We start from the raw sequence: 22898 nt of genomic DNA, 5'->3' as shown, positions 1-22898 counted from the left end.
AAATGAATATTATTGGTTCGAAATGGGTTTTCAGGAACAAGCTAGATGAGGATGGTGTGATCACAAGAAACAAAGCAAGGCTAGTTGCAAAAGGCTACAATCAAGAGGAGGGCATAGATTATGGTGAAACCGTTGCTCCTGTTGCTAGATTGGAGGTTGTGAGGCTGATGCTAGCTTTTGCATGTATAAGTGGTTTTAAACTCTTTCAAATGGATGTCAAGAGTGCTTTCTTAAATGGCTACATCAATGAGGAAGTCTATGTAGATCAACCACCGGGCTTTGAAGATCATAAGTATCCCAACCATGTCTTCAAGTTGAAGAAAGCTTTGTATGGACTGAAACAAGCTCCAAGGCAGTGGTATGAGAGGCTTAGCAACTTTCTACTATCTCATGGTTATGAAAGAGGAATGGTAGACAAGACTCTCTTCATCAAGAAATCAAATGCAGAAATAATTCTTGTGCAAATCTATGTTGATGATATCATCTTTGGTGCTACACAAGATAGATTGTGTGAAGAATTTGTGGCTGCAATGAAAGGTGAGTTTGAAATGTCTATGATGGGAGAACTATCTTTCTTTCTTGGATTGCAGGTTAAGCAAACAAAGGATGGGATCTTCTTAAGTCAATCAAAGTATTGCAATGAGATTCTCAAGAAATTTGAAATTGAGAGTTGCAAAGAAGCAAGCACTCCAATGCCATCCAGCTGCTACATGGATGCGGATGCTGCTGGAAAATGTGTAGATCAAACAAAATATAGAGGATTGATTGGATATTTGCTTTATCTAACAGCTAGTAGGTCGGACATCGTGTTTGCGGTGTGTTTATGTGCAAGATATCAAGCAAATCCTAAGGAGTCACACTTCAAAGCTGCAAAAAGAATTCTGAAATATCTCAAAGGAACATCATCTGTAGGATTATGGTATCCTTCTCAATCTCCAATTCATTTAATTGGTTATTCAGATTCTGACTTTGCAGGTTGCAAGCTAGATAGAAAGAGCACAAGTGGCATTTGTCACCTTCTTGGCTCAAGCCTAATCTCATGGCATAGCAAGAAGCAAGCATGTGTTGCTTTCTCTACTGTTGAGGCTGAATATATAGCTGCTGGTAGCTGTTGTGCACAGATTCTGTGGCTCAAGCAATAACTTGTAGATTTTGGTTTACAAATCACTCAAGGACCAAACATATTGAGATAAGGCATCATTTCATCAGGGATCATGTAAACAATGGGAACTGTGAAGTGAAGTTTGTGGAGACCAAACTGCAGTTAACTGACATCTTCACAAAGCCTTTACCAAAAGAGAGGTTTTTCTTCTTAAGAAATGAGTTAGGTATCCTTGATCTTAATAATCTCTCCTAAATCTGTTTTTGATACATGCTAAAGTCTATTTGTGAAGACAAATAGGGGGAGAATTAATTGGTTCTTGTATATCTTTATCTGATACTGTATAATCTGTTAAAATCTCTGATATAAAAAAGGTTTTTTGTTGCTATTGCTGATAAAAACAACCGATTGTTTCGTGTAAACAACCGATTGTTTATCATGTTTTATGCTTGAAATATGTAAAATCTAACTTGCTGTTGTAAGAAACATTGGATAGTTTAAATGCTATTTTTGCAGGTACTGCTTCAGATTCAATCAGATCAAACACAAGCACCAGGGATTTGTCTTCATCAAATAGGGGGAGATTGTTGAACCAAGTGGTGTTCAAGCTTTGAAGAATCCAAACCCTTTCAAGGATGTTGAAGCCTTTACTGTGCTTGGTGTTGCTGTGCTGGTTTAGTATAGTTCTGGGGTAGTTTGAGTTTTGTAATCCACCCTTTGATTAAATCTAAAGCATAAGCATCTCAATCTTTGTGAAAGTAAAATGTTTTCAAACTAAGTTAAAACAACCGATTGTTTTGTCGAAACAACCGATTGTTTGTACTTAGATGTTTTGAGAAAAAGATTGAAAACTGTTTTTCAAATGGTTGAACTGTTAAGAACCAAAACAACCGATTGATTCGAAGAAACAACCGATTGTTTGTTTTGGGACCATAACAGAAAAACTTTTTTATCTTTGACTGAGCTTTAAATGATTTAACTGCTTACGCTTCAGTCATTAAATGCTTTGACCAATCTTTTAATGCAATTTAAGAGTTTGTTAAGATTTGATAACAAACTACATCTTTGAATAAATTCAGAATAACATATTTGAGAATTAATCTTTGACAAGTTTTCACTAAGAGTTTTTGAGTTTTTCAAAGAGTTGAGATTGCTAAGAGTTTATGATTGATCAAAGTTTTGTGGAATAGGATTCTGCTTGTATTGATTTCAGATTATCTTCTGTAACAAGTGTAATCCTTGTATTCTGTAAAACAAAGTTTCGTTTCTGTGTTTGCTAAGATTGGTTGTGTGTTCTTGAGGGGATCAAGATCAGCAATCTTGGTGTTAGTGTGTTGGCAAGGAGAGTGTGTTTCTTGAGGTGTTCAAGGTCATTCTCTTGGTTGTTGTGTAAGTGATCAAGTTGTGATTGCTTAGTGGATTTCCTCAAGGTTTCTGAGAAGACTGGATGTAGCTCTGGGTTTGGAGTGAACCAGTATAAACATCTGTGTACATTCTCTTTATCCCTATCTCTTTAAATTCAGTTTTGTTATTTGATAACTGGTATAAACAACCGATTGTTTCGGTAAAACAACCGATTGTTTTTCCAGTGTTGTGCTTTTGCTTTATGTTTTGAAAAACTGATTTCTTAATCAAGGTTTTCTTGAAGTATTTTCATTCTAAGGCTTAAAAGTTTACGAAAATCTTTCTTAAACAATTCACCCTTCCCCCCTCTCGTTTAAAGCCATATATTCTAACATCTCTTACTTTGAATAAATGATGATAGAAATAATGGATTCCATAGATGTTAATCAAAGAGATCATCATGAGTTGTGTTGTAGGTTTCAGCATTTGGATAATCAGATTGAAGGAATTCGGGACCAACTTCGTGAGCTTCATTTTGCTAGGGGAAATTAGGAATCTTTGCATGGATTTTTTTCATGTGTTTCATTATGCTTTCTATCTTTCTAGTATATCATGTTATTATCCGTCTTTCTTGAGTTATGTCTGCACTTGAACATTTGCTTTAAATTGTCTATAATTTGATTATGTTGGCATTGTTTTCTAATATTTCCCAATTTGATGAATTCAAAACAATATGTTATGTCTTGTTTCTTTTGTTTTTGTTTTAGTACAGGATCATTCTTTGGTTCAGATATCATCTTTGACTAATGGAAGGCACTCTAAGGCAGAGAAAGAACTCAAAGAAAAAAATTAAACTTTACCCTAAGTTTAAAACATGACTCAGCACTAGAAGACCCTCACCTCCAAGGAAGGATCCTTGGTGGTGAACCAAGGAGAATACTCTAATTTTAAGTGACTTCAAAGAACAAGAAGACAAGCAAAATAGCATAGTCAATTCAAGTTCAATTAAAAGTGATTACAAGAGGAGGCAAGGGATCTTATTTATAGATGCATAAGCCCCTTGCACTCAAAGATTTATGGGATGTGGAACTTGAAATGCAAAAGCAAGGATGCACATAGAGAAGGAGTCTAGGGCCTCTACCTAAGTCCCATACCAAGAAAAACAATACTAATTCAAGCCTTTGTAAGCACTAGCGTGCATGGATAAAATGTTGGTCGTGTGTTGACTACTTATCTAAGGTTTTGACTCTGTAATTGAACCCTAGTTAAGGATGGATTGGAGGTGACAAGTTGACTTTAAAAATTAGGGATTTGACCACCCAATCAACACTAATTGATGTCTAATTGGAGATCCTTTTATGCTTTCTACCTTTTACAAGAGAAATATTATTCCTATACAAAATTTCTACTCATTTTTATACAAGGCTACTCTTGTACATTTTTAGTACAAGAATAAGAAAAGGAATGAAAAAATTCATTTCATTTCTACTCTTCAATGTAGATTTTTTTATCCATGAGGCTTTATCTTCTCCTTTCCTCTTAGTCAAAGGTGTGGTGGTTGGATTTCAAGATCATTCTCTTGGTGTAAGAGAGAAACATACCTATATTTTCTCTTGTTGTTGTGGTTATTGTATTTCAAGTGATTTCTTTTCATTGTATTAAAAAAAATGTGTTTTTTGTTGTTTTAGGATAGGGTTTCTAGTCACAATGAAGAAATTGGGTGTTACAGAATTACAAATTCAATCTTGTAAGGTTCAAGAGTTGATTTTTTTGTGTTGGATGTATTGGTCATGTGTTTGTAAAAACATTTTCATGGTGTGAGCTTGGCTGATGTTGCTAAGAAATTAGATGTAGCTTTGAGTTAGAATGAACCACTATAAAAATCTTTGAGCATTCCTTCTTCTCTCTTTCTTTATTGCAGTTTTTACTAATCATACTCGTTCTTGATTGTTTTCTAAAAAAGTTTTTTTGAAAGCAACCAAATCCTAAAATTAATTGGACTATTAAACTTTCATTCTACTTTTAAAAAAAAGTGATCCCTCCCCCCTCCCCGAAATTTATATGTAAACTAGATTGTATAAACATTTTCATTTTTTTAATTGAATTTATCGCTTTCATTTACAATAAATGAAATTAAATGATTGCAGAGTGAACTAACTAAAACAAATTAAATAACCCATTACATAAATAAATATTTTAAAAGATAACATAAATGAATATCTTTACAAGACTTTTGCTACAAATAAGTAACTAACTAGTTAGTCGAATTATGGCTTCTTCCATGTATAGCACATGGCTTTATAATGTACACTCATCCCTCTTTGGTTACCTTACGGGTTGGTTGTAGTTCGATCTTAGTCCTTTCCATTGCATGAGTTCCTTCATACATGTGGTCATAGTCAATCATCCTCTAAATTTTGGCTACAATATTCCATTTATATATAAAAATTACAGTGATTACGATAACAAGTGTTAAATTCATTATAAATAATAACTTACCATAGAATGATGTTCTTATTGTGATGTCAACTAGCTCCCATGCGTATCTAGACTATGAGGTATCACGATATGATTCAAACTAATACCACCCTATGTATTCGTCCACGCATGTAGTAGGATGTGTGGCCTATATCACGTCCATAAGCAAGTGGTTTGCAAAGTGCAGCCACCTGTTTACCAACTCAATAGTAGTTCCCCTTTCCAAAGTAAACAGGGGTCGAGGGATGGTATGCATGTACCCCTATTGGCACAAGACACGCTTGTGTTGTGGTGCTCTTCATACAATCTCCAATTGACTTTATTATGGATAAAACCAATAACTTGGTACCTCACTACTCCAAGCATACAAATAGTTTAGCCTCTTCCAACACAAGGATGGTCCTTATCATAAGTGGGATTAAAATCCCTCATACCAATGTCCGGGAAATGCTCACACCTATTACATATCTAAAGAAAGTTATTTACAACATAATATAAAACAGATGTACTAAATGGTTAAATTATTAACCTATAAAAATGTAACATACCCTCCTAATTGTTTTACCTATGCCAAACTACTATTTAAAAGTTGTTCGTATATATGGGTGAGATCTACTCCCCATGCATATCTTCCACACAACCTAAGTTCATTGAAGAGCCCTAAGTATGCCACACTAACTGATACACTCTTGTTTGCCAATATCATGCATCCCACAAAATGTAACAAAGGAGCACTGGCAACACATGCCTATCTACGTTGCACATAAGACGCCTCGTATATCTCACTTAGCCAACTGAATATAATGTGTCCACAATGGCATTGTCTAGTCTCCATCGAGGCATCACAATTTTTTACACCCAACAACTCAACCATCATTGTTGTAGGTATTGTCACGTCCAGAGATATGTACAGGCAAAAATGTCCCACTATAGGGATGTGAACTAGTGTGATGGTTATCTAATCAACAAAAAGATGGAAGTTGTTGATCCTACTATGCCCACCTTTCCACTAATGCAGATAATAACCTCTTTTTCATCGTCTTATAAGCAATGCTGCAAAGAGGCAACAAGCCAAAAATTTTCTTTACAGACACAATTCGCTCGTGTGAGACCTCAAATGCATTTAACTTCCACCCTTGAAACATCAACTTTAACTCCTTACGATCCTAAAAAACAATATTTAATAGCTTAGTACATAGAAACTCATTTCTTAACATATAGTAAAAGGGAAAATTAAATAAATTTCATTTTTTGTCTCCCCATCCAACAAAGTCCTTGCAACGTGATAAACATAGGTCATCAACAGGGTTGTACTTGTTGGTCTCCCTAGAAATCTTTCATCATGCAACCACTTTTGTGTAAGTACATCATCTACATGCACGTAACATCAACATCACCCACATTAGAGAGTTCACTTTGATCTCTCCTACGTATGGCGATAGAAGGTCTTTATCACTTACTCTAAATCAAAATAAAATAATACATAAGATAAAAGCAAAATAAAACCATACAGATAAAAATAACACCAAAAAAAATATTATGAATTGCACAATCCAAAATGCATTTCCTATATTCTGGATTGTATGATCAAAAAATTTCTAAACCTTGAAATGATTCCGAATAATACAATCCAAAAATAACACTTATTTTAAAACCTTCAAGATTGGCAAATCAATGATAATCTAGTAATTTTACAAATCTCTAAAATAACTAAAAAAAACAAGAAACCACCAAATCATGAAGATAAAGGAAGAAGAAGAAGAATTTCACCTTAATAAATAAGTGTGACAGGGCAAGAATTTGAACAACTACACAACCACTAAAAGAAGGGCGACGTTGACTCTCTTTTGGATGTTATGGGATGGCTTACAACTAAAAATGTAAAAGAGTGTATGACAAGGAAAATAATGTGTTAAGACATGCATTTATGACTTTTTAACATATTATTTTGTTGAGATTAAGAAAAATATGGAAGTGCCCAATATAAAAAAAATTAAAATGATAATATATCAAACAATAACTAACAATAAAAAATGAATGAAATATTTCATAAAATAAATTAAATTAAACAAAAATAAATATTAATTTGTTTTATAAAATATTTGACTTATTGATATTTTTTTATTGTGATGTTATTGTTTGATATATTATATTTTTATATTGAATATATATAGCTTGTAAAGCTAGCTGATAAAAAAGATATAGCTTGTAAAACAAAATAAAAGAAAAAGGACATTGTAACTTTACCTCTCTTCGTTGAAATAGTTGAGTGTAAATATTGTAAAGAACATGAATACGGTTGAAGAAGTTAATGTGATAAAGAAGATGAACTAAAAGAAAAGGATGGCACCAAAAACAACTTTTGCAGGCTAATTCTTCTTGCACCATGTCAATTTAAATCCGCATCCAAGATATTTCGCAACCAACACACTGATATCTGAAATATCCATTTTGTCTTTAATGATTTAAAAATAATTACATTTCAGATATTCATATCCACAAGTCAAATCACAAGGTTCTGGATATGTAAGTCTGGAACTAATATGTCACTTCAGGATTTCGCCAACTGAAAACTTACCTGGACAACATAAATGACCTTCTAGATGCCAAGATTCGTAAGCAAACATAAATGAGTTCCGGATCTCGATCCTCAACACCGCACCATTCTGAATATAAAAATCCAAAACTCATAACTCACTTTTGAATATGATCATCCAAAAACTTAAATGAAGTACAAAAATAACCTTCCAGATATCGAAATCCATAATATATAATAATCACTTTCAAATTTCTGCATTCATAAGCAAAAATGAAGCCAAGAACAATATTGAATTTTAAATTTTGTGTTGAGTGGATGTCTTAAATGATATGGTGCAGGAAGAAATTGTCCTTTTGGGTCTCTATCTGCAGAGTCCGGATTTCGTTACTTCAACAAAAACCACAACATCAATTGATTTAGAAGATTGGTAAGTACAAGTGAATTAATTTGGATCTAAAGATTCACGATACGTTAAACAATAAATTAGTTCACAAGGGCAATTCCAAATTGTTATAAAGGAAGCTTAATTAAAATCCTCACGACATTATTTTAGATTAAATCCAACCTTTACTTGATTATTTTTATGTAACTGATTTTTTTTGTCTATGTGCATAAATAAAATAAGAAAAATTCAAATTCTTACTCAATTAAACAAGGGAAATTGAAATTAAAAAAAAATTATTAAATTACGTTCAACTAATCCCAGAAGTAACATGTAAGTAAATATTAATTAAATTAATTAATATAATTACTTAAAATTATTTGTAGTATATTTACAACTTTAACGCTCAATGCAGGAACTACCTTACTGGTGAGCTTTGATATAATGAAGCACCTGAGACAAATATAATAAAGTTCTACAGCTCATTGAACATGTCAGTAATCACCATCACAAAGAGAAGGCCCTGCAAAACATGCTTTGTGCTTAAAATCTAAATTTCTTAAAAATGGGTTGTGCAAGCACAGTGCAATTTGAGTAACATAAAGATTACAATAGCGCAGTCATTAGGGTACAGTCTAGTTGCTACCATTTTTTACTAGCTGTGATATTCTGTCAGCATACATACAGTGATAAAACATGTCACTACAATGATAAGCTTCCGAATTGCTTGTTCCATTGATCATACGTGCCAAGTTCATTTGGGGAAACAGAAGGCCTCACCTCTCTGAGGGCGTTCTCGAAGTCCTGCACAGCGTAAGTTAAGTGTAAATCGTGTTAAAATTATGCTGAGAATTTTACAGGTTTAGGCACTGCATACCAGAAGAGTTACTGTTCGCATATCCTCCTTTTTTAGCTTCGTAATTTCTATGCCTTGTTTTAAAGCCTCTCTTAGGGGTCCCATAGAAGCATCCTTCACTAAGTTTTTCATGTCTGATCCTGAATAACCTACAAAAGTTACCGAGTAAAAGCAAAGTAAATCAATCACTCGAAACCAAAGGATTTCTTTTTAAAATAATAATTAAACCAACAGTCAAACAGCTGCTATACAGAAGATACTGCAATTAACTCATGTAAACTCATACCTTCCGTTAAGTTGCATATGATATCCATTTCCTCGTTTGAAAGCTTGAATAGTTCATCTTTCTGTAGAAGGTTACGTACAATCCAAGCTCTTGCCTCTTATGTCCAATACAAAAATGTTAATTACCTGGTGCTAGAAGAGTTTATCTAAAAATATGCAGAATCATGATTAGCACCTGAGGATGGTAGGGGAATATAAAGTCTTTTAGTAAGTCTCCTTCGTGCCGCTTCATCAAGCTCTTGGGGACGATTCGTTGCCCCTGTATAAATTTTACCCAAATTCCATAAGAAATAGTATGACAGCTCTAGTTTATGTGAGAAAAACTTACTATCATCAAATTGAAACGCTAGGAAAGAAAATTTGTTTACCTAAAAACCCAAGTTACTTATATCACAATTACTTCAAAAAATATTAAAGTAAATTAATCTAAAATCCCATGAAGTTTCCTCAAATCACACTTACATCTCTGGCTTTTTCTCAATACAATGACCTCTTCTAAAAAGGTGTATATATGATATAAAAAAAAGGGACTAATGTGTAATGTTTTCAAGACTTAAGAGTTACAAAAAAATCCTTAAAATTGAATCTGTTGTATTACTAAACTAATCTAATATATTATAGATTCAAATAATTTAGATTAGTTAAAATCTAAATCCATATTTTCTAAAAAATTGGTTTGATACCCATTATAAAATTAGTATTTTTTTTTTCAAAATTGATTGCAAACTCTGTATGATATGATGAAAAGTAACATTTTATGTTTTATATTTTCTTTTTCCAACTATAAATAAGTTATAACTTTTATTTTCTGAAAACAGCCTACATATATGTTAAGCTAATCTAGCTAAAAATATATTTATAATTAGGAAACACACATCATATTTTTATATTTATTTATATATTTTTACTAAAATAAACTTAATCCTCATATTTCAACATTAAATTTTTAAGTTTGAAATTTTCCTTCCTTTCGAATAAATACAAAGAAACAAAAAGGACTTGAGAAAGCATGAGAAATCACATCTTAGGGTTATGTTTTCTGATTCATTGTCGTTTATAGCGGATATATACTGTCTTAATGCTCAAATTCATCAAATATCTTAAGTTTACTAAAACAAACTTCAAATGCCAAAGATGAAATCACAAATATTGTGTAATTACGGCCATATCACGAAAGAAACAGGTAGTGAGCTAAAATTTGATTGTATTGCAAAGCCAAATAAAAAAGGAATTTGAATCGAGTGAGTCAGCAATAACCTATAAGCAGAATTTGCTCGCTACCACTGTCAAAACCTTCCATTTCAATGAGAAACTGTGTCTTTAGCCGTCTACTGGATTCATGTTCCCCGTCTGATTTACGCTGTAACAAGTTATTTACGTTAACTGATGAAAAGAGAAATTTTTCATGGCGTAGTAAAACTAAATTTTCACTTGGTAAAATTGCATGTTAGTACTTCCTCATAGATGATAATGCTATGGCTCATAATGTCAAAAACTACTACGGCGATAAATCCACGTTGCTTTTATTGGGAATAACATAGCATACCTGAGACAGGAGAGAATCTATTTCATCAACAAAAATTACTGCAGGCTGACGGCAACTGGCAACTCCAAAAAGGGCTCTTACTAGCTTTTCACCTTCACCAATCTAAAATAATAATAAGGAGGAACCGTTTCAGAGTACTAAGAAACATTGCAACAGTTTTTGGAATTATTGTTGCACGACCTGACTAAAAGCACAGATGTCTATGTTTTGCATGAGTCAACATGCATCAGACCAACCCAAGAAAACCGACTTGACCCGATCCATATTGTATGATGAAGTAGGGTCAGATAATGAGTAACTCGATCAAGTCGACCTGAGACCGGATCCGACTTGGATTGTGCACATTTTATTTCTTTCATTTTTCTTAATTTTCCCCCAGTTTTCCCTTTCTTCTAGTTTTTTCACTTCCTGCCAAATAACCTGACAACCGACCCAATTTGACCCTTTGGAAATACTACAACCATTAGAAATATGATCAAATTATATTATATAAATGACTTTAAACCTCATCTTATATGTTAGTTCTTTTAAAATGATATCAAAATCAGTCTTAGTGAAGTGTATTAGATCTATTATGTCACCTACTATTGAATCATAAATATCTATTTGCATGAAATTCAGTTTTCGACATAAGTGCATCAGAGTTCTCACATCAACAAGATAAATAATCAAATTATAGTATATTCATTTTTGTCACCCAATTGTTGAGTCACTAACTATCAAACCACCTTTATTTTCACACTAAAGATATCCAATCTTAATATGAAGGAATGTATTGAAAATCTTATATCAATTAGATATATATTATATATATGATCAAAATGTAGTATATAATAGGTGCAAACTTCATCATATAAATAAATTTTGTGAAAGTGAATTAAACTTAAAAATACACTTTCTAAAATGATATCAAAATCCAACGGTTGTCTAATTGTTATCTGACCACCCAAATATACCAAGTTCCACATTCAATATCTCCATTAATCAATTCAGGTTCTAAAAAAAACACCAACCGAACCCAACTTGACCTAAGCCCCTTCGCGGAATTCAATTTCAGTTATTGCTTAAACTTTACACGATATCAGCAAACCTTCAAAAAATAGAACAGCTAAACCATAAGCACGACAAACTTACCCACTTGCTAGTTAACGAACTTGCAGATATGTAAAAGAAGGTTGCCTTCGCCTCCCCTGCTATGGCTTTTCCTATCATTGTTTTACCCGTTCCCTAGCATTTAAAACATAGGAGAGATTAAAGACCAGAGTCTTGGCAATTTATATCATCACAGGAGAAATTTGTACTTACTGGTGGACCAAACAAAAGCAGACCCCTCCCAGGGGAACGACAGCCCATGAATATGTCAGGACGTTGTAGAGGATATATTACCATCTCATCAATACATTTCTTGGCATGCTCCAATCCAGCTACATTGTCATTAAACGACATATACTTAGTTTCATAATTATGAAAAAATGCCAATTTGGTGAGCTGAGTAGAAAGATGATCAGATTGTTATATCTACCAATATCATCCCACCGGACATTGGGATCTTTATCCATGATCTCGTTACTAACATGTTCAATGAGACGAGGTTCCAAATTCCTCAATTTCTCAGGAAGCTCGCCATCAGGACCACACAGGATTTCCAAACTACAAGCATATGAAGCATATAAGGAAGTTGCATATATTATCCAAGCAATCATTAATCACGACTGAGATCAACGACTTATTGAGAAGAGAGGAAAGGATTTAAAGAGAGTAAGGTCCAAAAACACTATACCCACAAGTAAAAATAAAGATAAAAGAAAAAATCATTTTGTTAATATTTGCACGGGGTTGAAGGAAAACGTAACAAATTTAATACGTAAAAAAAAGACCTAGAGACTAGAGTAGCAATTTCAGGTAAGGGTAAATCTCCCTAGCCATAGTTAGATAGATGAGCAGATAATTTATGAGAAAAAGTTTTGAAAGAATATTGTCATTTGGACATTGGAATGCACAACGCAAAGAGAATGAATGAGTTACGGAAGATAGGAGCAAGAAGAACTTGAGTACTACTAACCATTTCTTCGTAGAGTCATCTAAAGAATCATCGTATTTTCCAGCATTTCGTGCGCTCATATTTCCAGCATTGTTCCCATTGGATTTTATAGGGGGGACAAAATTACCACGGAAGCCACGTCGTGAAACACCATATGATCTCCCACCATGCAACCTGTTGGCAGGATTGTTATCACACTGCGGTGAGACCGAGGCACTGGGTGAACCACCTACTCCTCGCTTCTGCTTTGCTTCCATTTCCTGCACCAATAATTTGAGGGCTTCAACATTGTTACGTGCAAAGAAATAACCACATGGAAGGAATAGAAAATAAATATGGCATTTTAACTCAGATAGAAGTTATACGATAATTGAGTTTTTCCTTTATTTTACTAGAAAGTTTGTTTGATAGCCACTCAATAATAGAGTGAGTGTGGCTCACCCTTTTAAGGGCATTTCCTTATAAAAATTAATGTTTAGGTTTTCATCTATAATGTGCATCGTTAGGAGAATAACGTGAACATGAAAAATCCAGTGCACTATAAAGACAAATTACAAATTCATGCACCAAATTTGACAGAATAGAAATAAAATGCTAATAATTGCCGAACTCATTGATAGAAAAAAGCAGAAAGTAGATAAATAAGGCAAACTAATTATACCAATTTTGCTCTAGCAGTAACAAATCCGTTGCCACAAACATCAGGGTGAACTTCCTCCTTACTTGAAGGTGACTTCAAGTATCCAACTCTAAGGCTATTATTTTCCACGTGTACACGTTTAGTGGAGAATGTGTTACCAAAAGCTCTTTCGTCTCCTTCAACTTGCAAGATAGAAGAGATACCAGGACCCTTTGTATGGCTGGCTTGAGGTTGAGGCCCACCAAGAATCCTGCAGTCCTCGGAGCTATTATTTTTCATGTTCAGAGAACTCTTGGAACAATTGCTGGTCCTCAAGCTGTTTTTCCCATACATGGATGACAACTTCGTTTGCACCATTTGCTTCGAGGCTTTGCTGCCTGCTTTGTCCTGTTTCCCCAGGTGATCAACCTGAAATAATATTTTTTTAAGAAAAGAAATCTTATATTCACATATCATGATGTCAGGAATACCGAGGCACAGAAAACAATAAATAAATTTATTTTAATTACTGTGATTGTCAGCACGTCTTACCAATTTATTCTCATATGTTTCTTTAGATTGGTTGACAAGTGCACGGAAGTACTTTGAGTTCCGAATCTTCTCAATGTCAATATCTCCTGTTGTGCCAAATATGCATCCTGGAGATTTCTTTGCTTGCTCAAAAGCTTGGCTAATTAAATAACAGGAACCAAAATGTTCAGAAGCATGGAGACAACAACATAAAAACGATAAAAAAAAAAACAGATGGGAGAGTTAACTAATATTCAAAGGTATAAAACTATTTGCAACCACAATTACCGCTAAAACATCAAGATTTTTTAATTCTCCCTCTGGTATGATGACCATAATTGTGATTACATCAGTTGAGTGTGATTAAAGTTGAAAAGATTCTCTAAGAAAGGTTAAAGTTCAAAAGATTCTCCAAGAAAGATTAAAGTTCAGTTGCAACAACGATAAAACTTGAATAGAATTCACTCTTAATTTAGTATGATCTGGTTCCGCATACTACTAAATCCGCTATATTACGGCCACACCTACAATTTAAGGACTGCAACTTATTATAATAAACTTGTATGATAGATAATTTTTTATGGCTTTAATATCTATGCAGAATAAATAAAATTCCACCATTTTGCATTCAATATGACTTCAAAGGTTGTTATTCCAAAATTCAACAAAACCTACACTTCACACACAAATTCTAAGACTAAATTATTATGCATAAACTAATTTCAACTTATGAAAAAGTCTGTCTCACAAATTTTTCCCTAAAATGCGCATATGTAAAAGCGAATTAATCTTATAGAACACACTTACTTACGCCATTTGATTTTCACCGAATTCCTAACATTTTTCAGCATTGTTAGTCTATATAAAAAAAAAAAAAACACAAAATCACAAAGTTCAACCAAACATTTCACTGTTCAACTGTTGAAGAGTGGGATAAAATCATTGCCGAAAAAACGTACCGATCAGATTGAGGAGTGAGGGATCTGCGAGCGATGTGAAGCTTGGCGAGTGCGTCGCGGCGAATCGGTTGGAGGAAGGCTTCGTCGACGACGTCAGAGTGGGATTTGGCGTCGAGGAATCCGAGAAGACGAAGCGCGAGGACGTAAGCGGAGGAGAAGTCCTGGCTTGCAAGAGCTTGTTCGGTGCCCAACAGAAGAGATTGCAGCCTCTGCAGATTCTCCTCCACTTCCATTCTCCAGTTCTTCTCCTTCACTTCCTCCATCATTTTTTTACCTTGGCAGAGCAATAACAACCTTCTACAAAGAGTGTTTATCTCAATGTGCTTTTGCTATATCATTTTGGGTGCTCACCATCTCCCGCCATTTTGCCCTTGTTCTCCCAAGGGGGCAATAGTAATTTAGGAGGAGTAATGTCTACTATTTTAAATTATTTTCATTTATACCATCATATTTTTAAAATATATAATTATTTATTATTACATTATATATATATATAAATTCTTATATACATAATTATTAAGATAACCTCATTAAATTTAAAATTATAAAATATTATTAAAGATAATTATTCAAGTTTTAGTGAGTGGCCTTAAACAAATGGATTTAAATCTTTCTTTCGCAAAGTATGGAAGGAGATCAAATTTGAATTCCAAGCAATGGATACTTTGGATTAATTGCAATTAAATTCGGCACAATTTTTTTCTAAAAGAAGAATTGAGCTGAATACAAAGATACTTAATTATTAAATATATTTATTATTAAATATATTTATTATTAAATATATTTATATGTTTCGTATTGGAATAGAAGCGTAATTAAGTAGACGAGATTTTACGAAAAAATTTATTACAATTTATAAGGGAAACTGACTATTTCGTTTTTCGATGTGAATTTTACATAAAGTTGTCTTAAATTTACAGGAAGGTTCTCCTTATATTCTATTATAGGTAAATATTGGTTTACCTTTATTTTTTTTAAGGGTATATAACTTAGTTCTTAAGGATAAAAAAAAATTATCCTTATCAATACTTCTCCTTTTATAGGTGATTGGTGTTTTCAATACCTTCACAAGTAGTCATAAATGTCACGGCGAAAATGGATAGAGCTGAATTTAAGGGGTAGTTGCATGAATTTTACTAGAATCTCGAAAATAATGGGTTGTTATTTATGTGAATATCGTCAAGGTTGAGTAAGGTCTATAGACATCAATCGCCCTTCATCCATTAGTATAAAGGCATAACATTGGAAATCACAATGGCTTGGTCTTTCGATGACAAGATCATGTGATTTTGGCCTTCCAATTTGGACTACGACTAATGCTCGAGCCCTGAATGGTACTTCGCTCCCCAACCTCAAGTCGAGTAAGCAAAAAGGCTTATCTAACGGGGGGTATGGAAGTTTCTGAAACTAGGTCTTTTGATTCATTATGTCACTCGACTATCACATCCCTGCATGCGACTTTTACTCAATCATTATATCCCTTTAGCTGAAGAGAGAAAGAAAAAACAAGTTAATGAGCTTCATCAAGAAGAAAATTGTCTTAAGGTCGAGGCAAATAAAGACAAACTTTCATGTTTGAAGGCCGAAGAATGAGCTAAAGAGAAGGAGGCATTATCTTTACTTCTTCAGGAGAAGACTGACAATATCCTTTTCTTTAAGGAAAAAGGGGGCGAGTTTATGATGTTGTAAGCAATTAAAGAGAATAAGTGAAACAATCAATTAGTGAAAACCTAAGATTTTAATTAAGGTTTGTTAACACTATAAAGGTATTATTTACACGTACAATGTTAATAAAAATCATTGGTTGAATAAGATTGTTTTTATCAGATTGTGACGATGTTTTCAGCCAAACGGGTAATGATAAGTTATCCAGTCGAGTTGGTGGTGATATGTTATCCAAACGAGCTAGTGGCGATATGTTATCCAACCAAGCTAATGGCAATAATTTAAACATTTGTTTGGATTTATGAGAAAATTATTTAGAACTTTAGTTTTTGTGGAAAACTTTTCAAAAATACATTTATGACATCTTATCTCGTTCTTAAATTATTTAGATTTTGTTACATCTGATGGGTGCATTAAATGCACTCCATGCAACAATAAATGTTTCTTTATTCTTTTGTGTATTATCTCAATAATTGGAGGTACTTATCTTCTTCTTAGGCAATGTGCTTTTCTTAAATTGTACGAAGTAGATAGTTATTATATAGTTAACCATGCTAGCACCATGGATTTGTTGAGGAAAAACAATTTTAGCTCTATCCAAGAGATCTTCTAATGTGACATGTCCTTTGGCTAACAAATTTTTGTGGCATATAGAAATAGTAGACATTCCCTAAAACATAAAATAAACATATATGCTTTCAATTAGTAAAAGGTTGGCTTACTTACATGTGATTATCGTATGAACACATTTGTGTCATGTTAGACGTAAACCAATACTACACAGTGTTGTATCATCTATCAGAAGAAACATTTGTGTCTTATATGATCAATTGTTGATTTAAATTATCATCTTTCAGACAAAGCATGATCTTGTTTTACACTTGACTTTTTAGCAATTAATCAAAATTATAAGGTATTGGACTTTTGCTCTATCAAGTATAAATCAAGCAAGCAACAACTTACACTCATAATCATCATAGTTTTGGCCAAGTGGTGCAAAAAATTTATACAAAGACTTCATCGGTGTGGATTAAAATGTAAATCAAACTAAACAATAGATCTAAAGCAAGTAGACAACAACTTGGCTTAATGGTTGATAGTCGTCGTTTAGCAGTCAAATTAAATATGATTCCAGCATAGACCTGTCTAACGCTAGAGAGATGATAGTATAATTGTGGTCAGATGACCCCAAGTCGTCTCCCAACAAATCCAATAGTGAAATTAGTAAATCAGTGTTTATAATCTATCTGCAAGCAATAAAAGTTAGCAATAACAATAAAGATAAAAGGGTTTGAGATAGTTGTGCAAAAAATATAAAAAAAATATTAAAATAGCAATTAAAAAGCGATTGAACCCCAAGTTCTTCCACCATAAAATTCTTCAAGGTTCTCTAAAGATTAATCCTTTCTTAATCCTCCAACCGAGCTAAACCAGATTGAACATGCGTCAATCTTATTCAACTAAAACTCACCAGTAAAACATGCGTCTACTGGTTTAATCAGTACCCACTTTGTTCCATGCGTATACTCCATGAGAATGTTTATAACATCTCTCTTGAATCATGCACCCAATAAATTAAATAGAACAACGAGAACTAACTAAAAAACCAAAGTTTAAAATAAGGATGACTCTCAATCATGCGTTCAAGTACAACCTCTCACAAAAACCAGTTTTTCAAGAGATTAGAATATTAAAACAATTGCTCTAGAGATTTAAAAAATGAAACAATTATTGACCAAAAACTCATAACTCAATGGAAAATTTATAAAGGAAACAACCCAAAAAAGGTTTAGTCTTTCATGCGGATGCAAAACAAAATAATTACAAAAAAGAAAAGAAAACTAGGTCTATAACGTGTTTGCTCCTATAAAATGCGATCCCAAAAGTTGTTTTTTCCTTCCTCTGAAGTCTCTTTTATAGTCTTTTTTACCTTGCACAAAATCATATTAAAAATCTTCCTTATGATATTATTTTACAATTATCATATGTTTCCTTTCCTATTTCAAATTGTTAAACATATATCTTCATTTCCAAATAGTCTCAGCTTTATTCTTGCTTCTCTTTTATATATATTGTTTCTAATTTTCTTCATATTTGTGCATTGTTTGTAATTAATTTCAACATTGTTGTAAGAGATATTGCAGAAGATTTTCTTCAATAATATTTTCAAAGTATATTTTTCTCAATTTTTGAAGGATTTTGCAGAGCAATTTTAATTGCAGGATTTTTAGAGAATATCCCGACAGAAATTTGCATTCAATTCCTTTTCTCAAATATTTGCAGATTTAATTATCTAATTCTTTATTTCAGATTTTGTTTATTGTTTTGATCCAAAAGAAGCAACTTAGGTTAAAAATACAAAATTAACATAAATAATAGCAAAGGCCCGAATAAACCCAATTAGAAGAATATTAATTAAAACAATGGATTTATTTATTATTATAGTCCAATAATATATGATTAAGGCTATTGAGTGTGAATAAATATATGATCATCAATGGTTATCCAAAGAAAAACTAAGAATCATATCACTTATAAAAATGAGTTTGGAGGACAATGATAAAACCTATTTTGGAATAATTACTTACTTTTAGTGAGTAACACATTCTAACTTTGAATTCAAAGCTTTTGATACCATTTGATGTGTTGCTTAGAAGGAGGAATAATCTATCAACCTAAATAGGTGTTGGAAATGCAAGACTTTATTGAAAGGACTTTGAGCCTTGCGACATTCCAAAAGAAAAACAAAATAAGTTTCAAATTGATCGAAAGTGGATTAAGGAAGAAAATGTATTAAAACACACCACCTTAAAAAAACTCCAAAGATAAGTCTAATGAAGATTTGTCACTTGAAGAAACTCTAAGATAAGAATTTATGAAGAAGAGCATCATACTCTTAAGACACTTGAAATTCTCACAAATCAAGTTGAGAGATAAAATGGGTAAGAAGCAATGTGAACACAAAACTAATGATTTCCTAAGTGTGAATATATTAATGTGAACACAAGCCTAATGAATACACTAGTATGGACACTAAACTAATTATTACATTAGGGTGAACACTAATATACTAATTACACAAAATGAATACACTAATATGAACACTAAACTAATTATTACACTAAGGTGAACACTATTCTAATGATTACACAAAATTAATCTATAACCCATGTGTTAATTAGTTGGGATGTCCAAATGATGAAGTTGCCATGTGAAGGAAGTTACAAACTTCACAAGGACTTGAAACTGACGTACGAAGGAAGTTACAACCTTCACACATTTCTTTCTTTCCTTCGGTCACCCATCTCTTTACCTCTACGTAATTATAGAACATTATTGAATCTTGAAGAAGATTATAGAATCCTTTTAAAATTTACAAGTTACTTTACTTATCTTTTTCAAAGGAAAAAAATTATGACGCAAACCATAAGAATGAGATTAGTCCACTTTGATTTTAAATGTGGATATAACTTTTCATTTTAGGAGTAGAGAAAAATAACCTTTTGGAAGTATATTATAAGTTCGATATAGCGGAAATCTATATTGACTTTCAAGATTTATAATATTTATAAAGTTGGAATGAGAATACATACTCTTTTTATAATATTTATAAAGTTGGAATGAGAGTACATACTCTTTGACTAGTTAGAGTCTTCTACCTTTTGATTTTCGTATATGGGAATTCGCACTTGTAGAGCTTATCTTTTTGTTATGTGTGTTTAATTAAGTCATATATTCATTTTGTTGTAAACATATAAGCAATTTTAAGATATGTTATTATAAATTATTGTTATAGTTGCGTAAATATGATGCATATTATTTGGTCTCATCTCCATATAATATATTTCTCTTCACTTACTGTGAAGATTTTGTAAACTTTATGAATAAATACTGGATAGATTTTATAAAAATGAAAATGGAGCAAATGTCTTGAACGTATAAAGTAAATAAAAAATAATAATTGTTATTGTCAATTTACATATTTTAATTACTTTCAAGACCTTCATCCTAATTTATCTTAATTTAAATTATTTGAAAAACTTTATTTCATAAATTTAAAAAGATTTAAAAAAAAGAGTTGAATAGATTATGACAATACATCTATTACTGTTTTATATGTTTAATTACGTCCTATCTTTAATTTTTTATAATATTGTACGCAAAATTTCATAATATGAACATATTTGATTGCACATCAGTCTTATACTTACGTAAATATAATCCTTATTATTTGATCTCATTTCCACATATTTTGTCTCTCTTAAATTTATGTTTTTGCTTAATTAGTGAAAAGTTTTTGTAAACTTTATGAATAAATATTATGTCAATTTTATGAAAAAATTGCACAAATCTTTTGAATGTATAAAGTAAATAAAAAAAGAGACTCTTAATGCGTTCATTGTTGTTTTCCCAAAAAAAAAAAGGTAAGTTTGTGTTTTTTTCACGTTTTGAATTAGTTATTTGATGAAGTTGGAATGAGAGTAACCATATGTGTTCCTGCTAGGGAGATGGGACCTAGAGAACTATTGAAGTCTTCTTCTCCTTCCTTCGGTCGGGCAGGTGGCTGGGTGATGAACTGGGATCCTTCTCTTTCTTCTGCTAACCCTTCGGCACTCGGGACTCGGTCGTCGGGTGAACACCGGATGGTGGGGGTACCTGCGAAGGCACTCCGACGCTCAAGTCAGTAAAGCGGGTGGTTAGCTCTCAGGTATGTGAACAGTAATAATGACATACCTTACTCCTTGAAATGCGTGCTATTTATATTATTCTAGTGGGCCTACCTTGTTGGGCCCGTTTATCGAGGTGAATACCGCTTAGGGTTGCATTACCTAATTCTTGATGATGGATTAGCTTCACTGATCTCGGTTTGAGCGTTAGTTGTAATGGGGTTCGGCCATCGGCCAATTCCCATGGTAAGGGTCGGTCATCGGCCAAATACCTGTGGTCTTCGGCCGTCTAAGTTGAGTCGTCTAAGGTCTCGGCCTCTCGGCCAAGTCTCCAAAGGTCTCGGTCTCTCGGCCTCTCGGCCAAGTCTTATAAGGTCTCGTCCTCTCGGTCGTCTCGGCCAAGCCTTCAAAGGTCTCGACCTCTCGGCCAAGTCTTCTAAGGTCTCGACCTCTCGGTCGTCTCGGCCAAGCCTTCCAAGGTCTCGACCTCCCGGCCAAGTCTTCTAAGGTCTCGGCCACTCGGCCAAGTCTCCAAAGGTCTCGGCCCACGGCCGGTCTACCAAGTCTTCAGAGGTCTTGGCCAGGTTCTCATGGTCTCGGTCAGGCTGACACGGCATCGGGCAGCCGGGTGGGTCCCGATCTCTCCCCGTACCGGTACAATATGAATCGTATAACCAACCATGGGCTAATTCTCCCTGCACCATATCAATCGTGATCTACACCCAACATTTATTTTAAAACTCCAAACTCTCTTTGTTACCTTTATTTAAAAAAAAAAAAGTTGCAGAGGAGCTCTTTTCCTGCGGTGGAGGCGTTTTGAGTGGAGGTCGTGGTGGTGGTGTAATGGTTTCCTGTGGTAGTGGAGGCCAAGGCATTATTGTTAGGTGCGGTCGAGTTGTCTTTTCAGTTAAGCATTTCTGTTTTCGTATGGTGGCTACAACTACAAATGGTTCGAAGTTGTTATCGGATATTGGAATCTGGAGAGTGGCCTATATGGCTATACCCTGAAGTATGTATGTACATTCTGAATTTTCGCATCCATAATGAGCAAAAAGGCTTTTGAATCTTCACATCGAGAAGGTATTTTTGTGTGTCTAAATAAGACTGTGGATGGTCATATCCAGTAGGCACATCTTAGTTTTGGACTTGTATATTCGAAACTGTCTTATTTGTGTTGCAAACATGGATATGCAGAAGGTTAAGGGCAAAATATATATTTCCTATGTTGGTGTTGAGACAAATGACAATTGATTTGGTGCAGAGAGAATTAACCTCAACAATGTAACAAAACTTGCAAGTAAGGAGAATCACCTTTCAAATAAGGCAAAGACTTCCTACACCCAACATTTTTGAACTTGCACCCAACAAAGTTTTAAAATTATGAAAATGCTCTTTATTCTGGAAATGAAAATCCAGAATTGAAAATAATACATTCTGAAAAAGTAGATTTGGAAAAGATTATTGTGTTTCAGAAATAAAAATTTGGAAACAAAAATCAAAATTTCATTCCAGATAAGAAAATTTGGACTTGGAAAAGATTATTGTGTTTCAGAAATAAAAATTTGGAAACAAAAATCAAAATTTCATTCCAGATAAGAAAATTTGGACTTGAAAATAATACATTATGGAAAAGTAAATCCAGAAGAGATTATTGTGTTCCAGAAAAAGGGGTCTGGAATATAGTTTTATATGTACCCCATTTTTTTAAGGACATTTTTGTCTTTTTATTTCTGGAATTGGGTGCAGTTACATGGTGAAGGAAACAATTGCCTTCAAATAAAATAGCAAAGGTAAAATAAATATTTTAAAAGATATGGGTGTACAGGTAGCCATTGTGAGGTGCAGGAAGTAAAAGCCTTCACAGATAGATGCGAGATTAGAAAA

The 22898-nt window shown here is 33.3% G+C and overlaps 1 protein-coding gene across 1 annotated transcript; it reads right to left on the bottom strand.

Moving 5' to 3' along the window:
• Positions 1-8308: 8308 nt before the first annotated feature.
• On the bottom strand, positions 8309-15074 carry LOC137837197 (ATPase family AAA domain-containing protein FIGL1). The gene is made up of 13 exons (XM_068646126.1): positions 14683-15074; positions 13745-13883; positions 13235-13621; positions 12595-12833; positions 12055-12182; positions 11838-11956; positions 11667-11759; positions 10533-10634; positions 10244-10346; positions 9162-9245; positions 8988-9083; positions 8723-8850; positions 8309-8649 (listed from the first exon to the last, which is right to left on the bottom strand). Exons 1-13 carry the CDS (start codon positions 14946-14948, stop codon positions 8548-8550), a joined length of 1986 nt encoding a protein of 661 aa, XP_068502227.1. The 5' UTR covers positions 14949-15074; the 3' UTR covers positions 8309-8547.
• Positions 15075-22898: the final 7824 nt, after the last annotated feature.

The sequence above is a fragment of the Phaseolus vulgaris genome, chromosome 4, assembly GCF_000499845.2.
Source record: "Phaseolus vulgaris cultivar G19833 chromosome 4, P. vulgaris v2.0, whole genome shotgun sequence".
NCBI classification, from domain to species: domain Eukaryota; kingdom Viridiplantae; phylum Streptophyta; class Magnoliopsida; order Fabales; family Fabaceae; genus Phaseolus; species Phaseolus vulgaris.
This window is presented reverse-complemented; position numbering and strand designations above follow the sequence as displayed.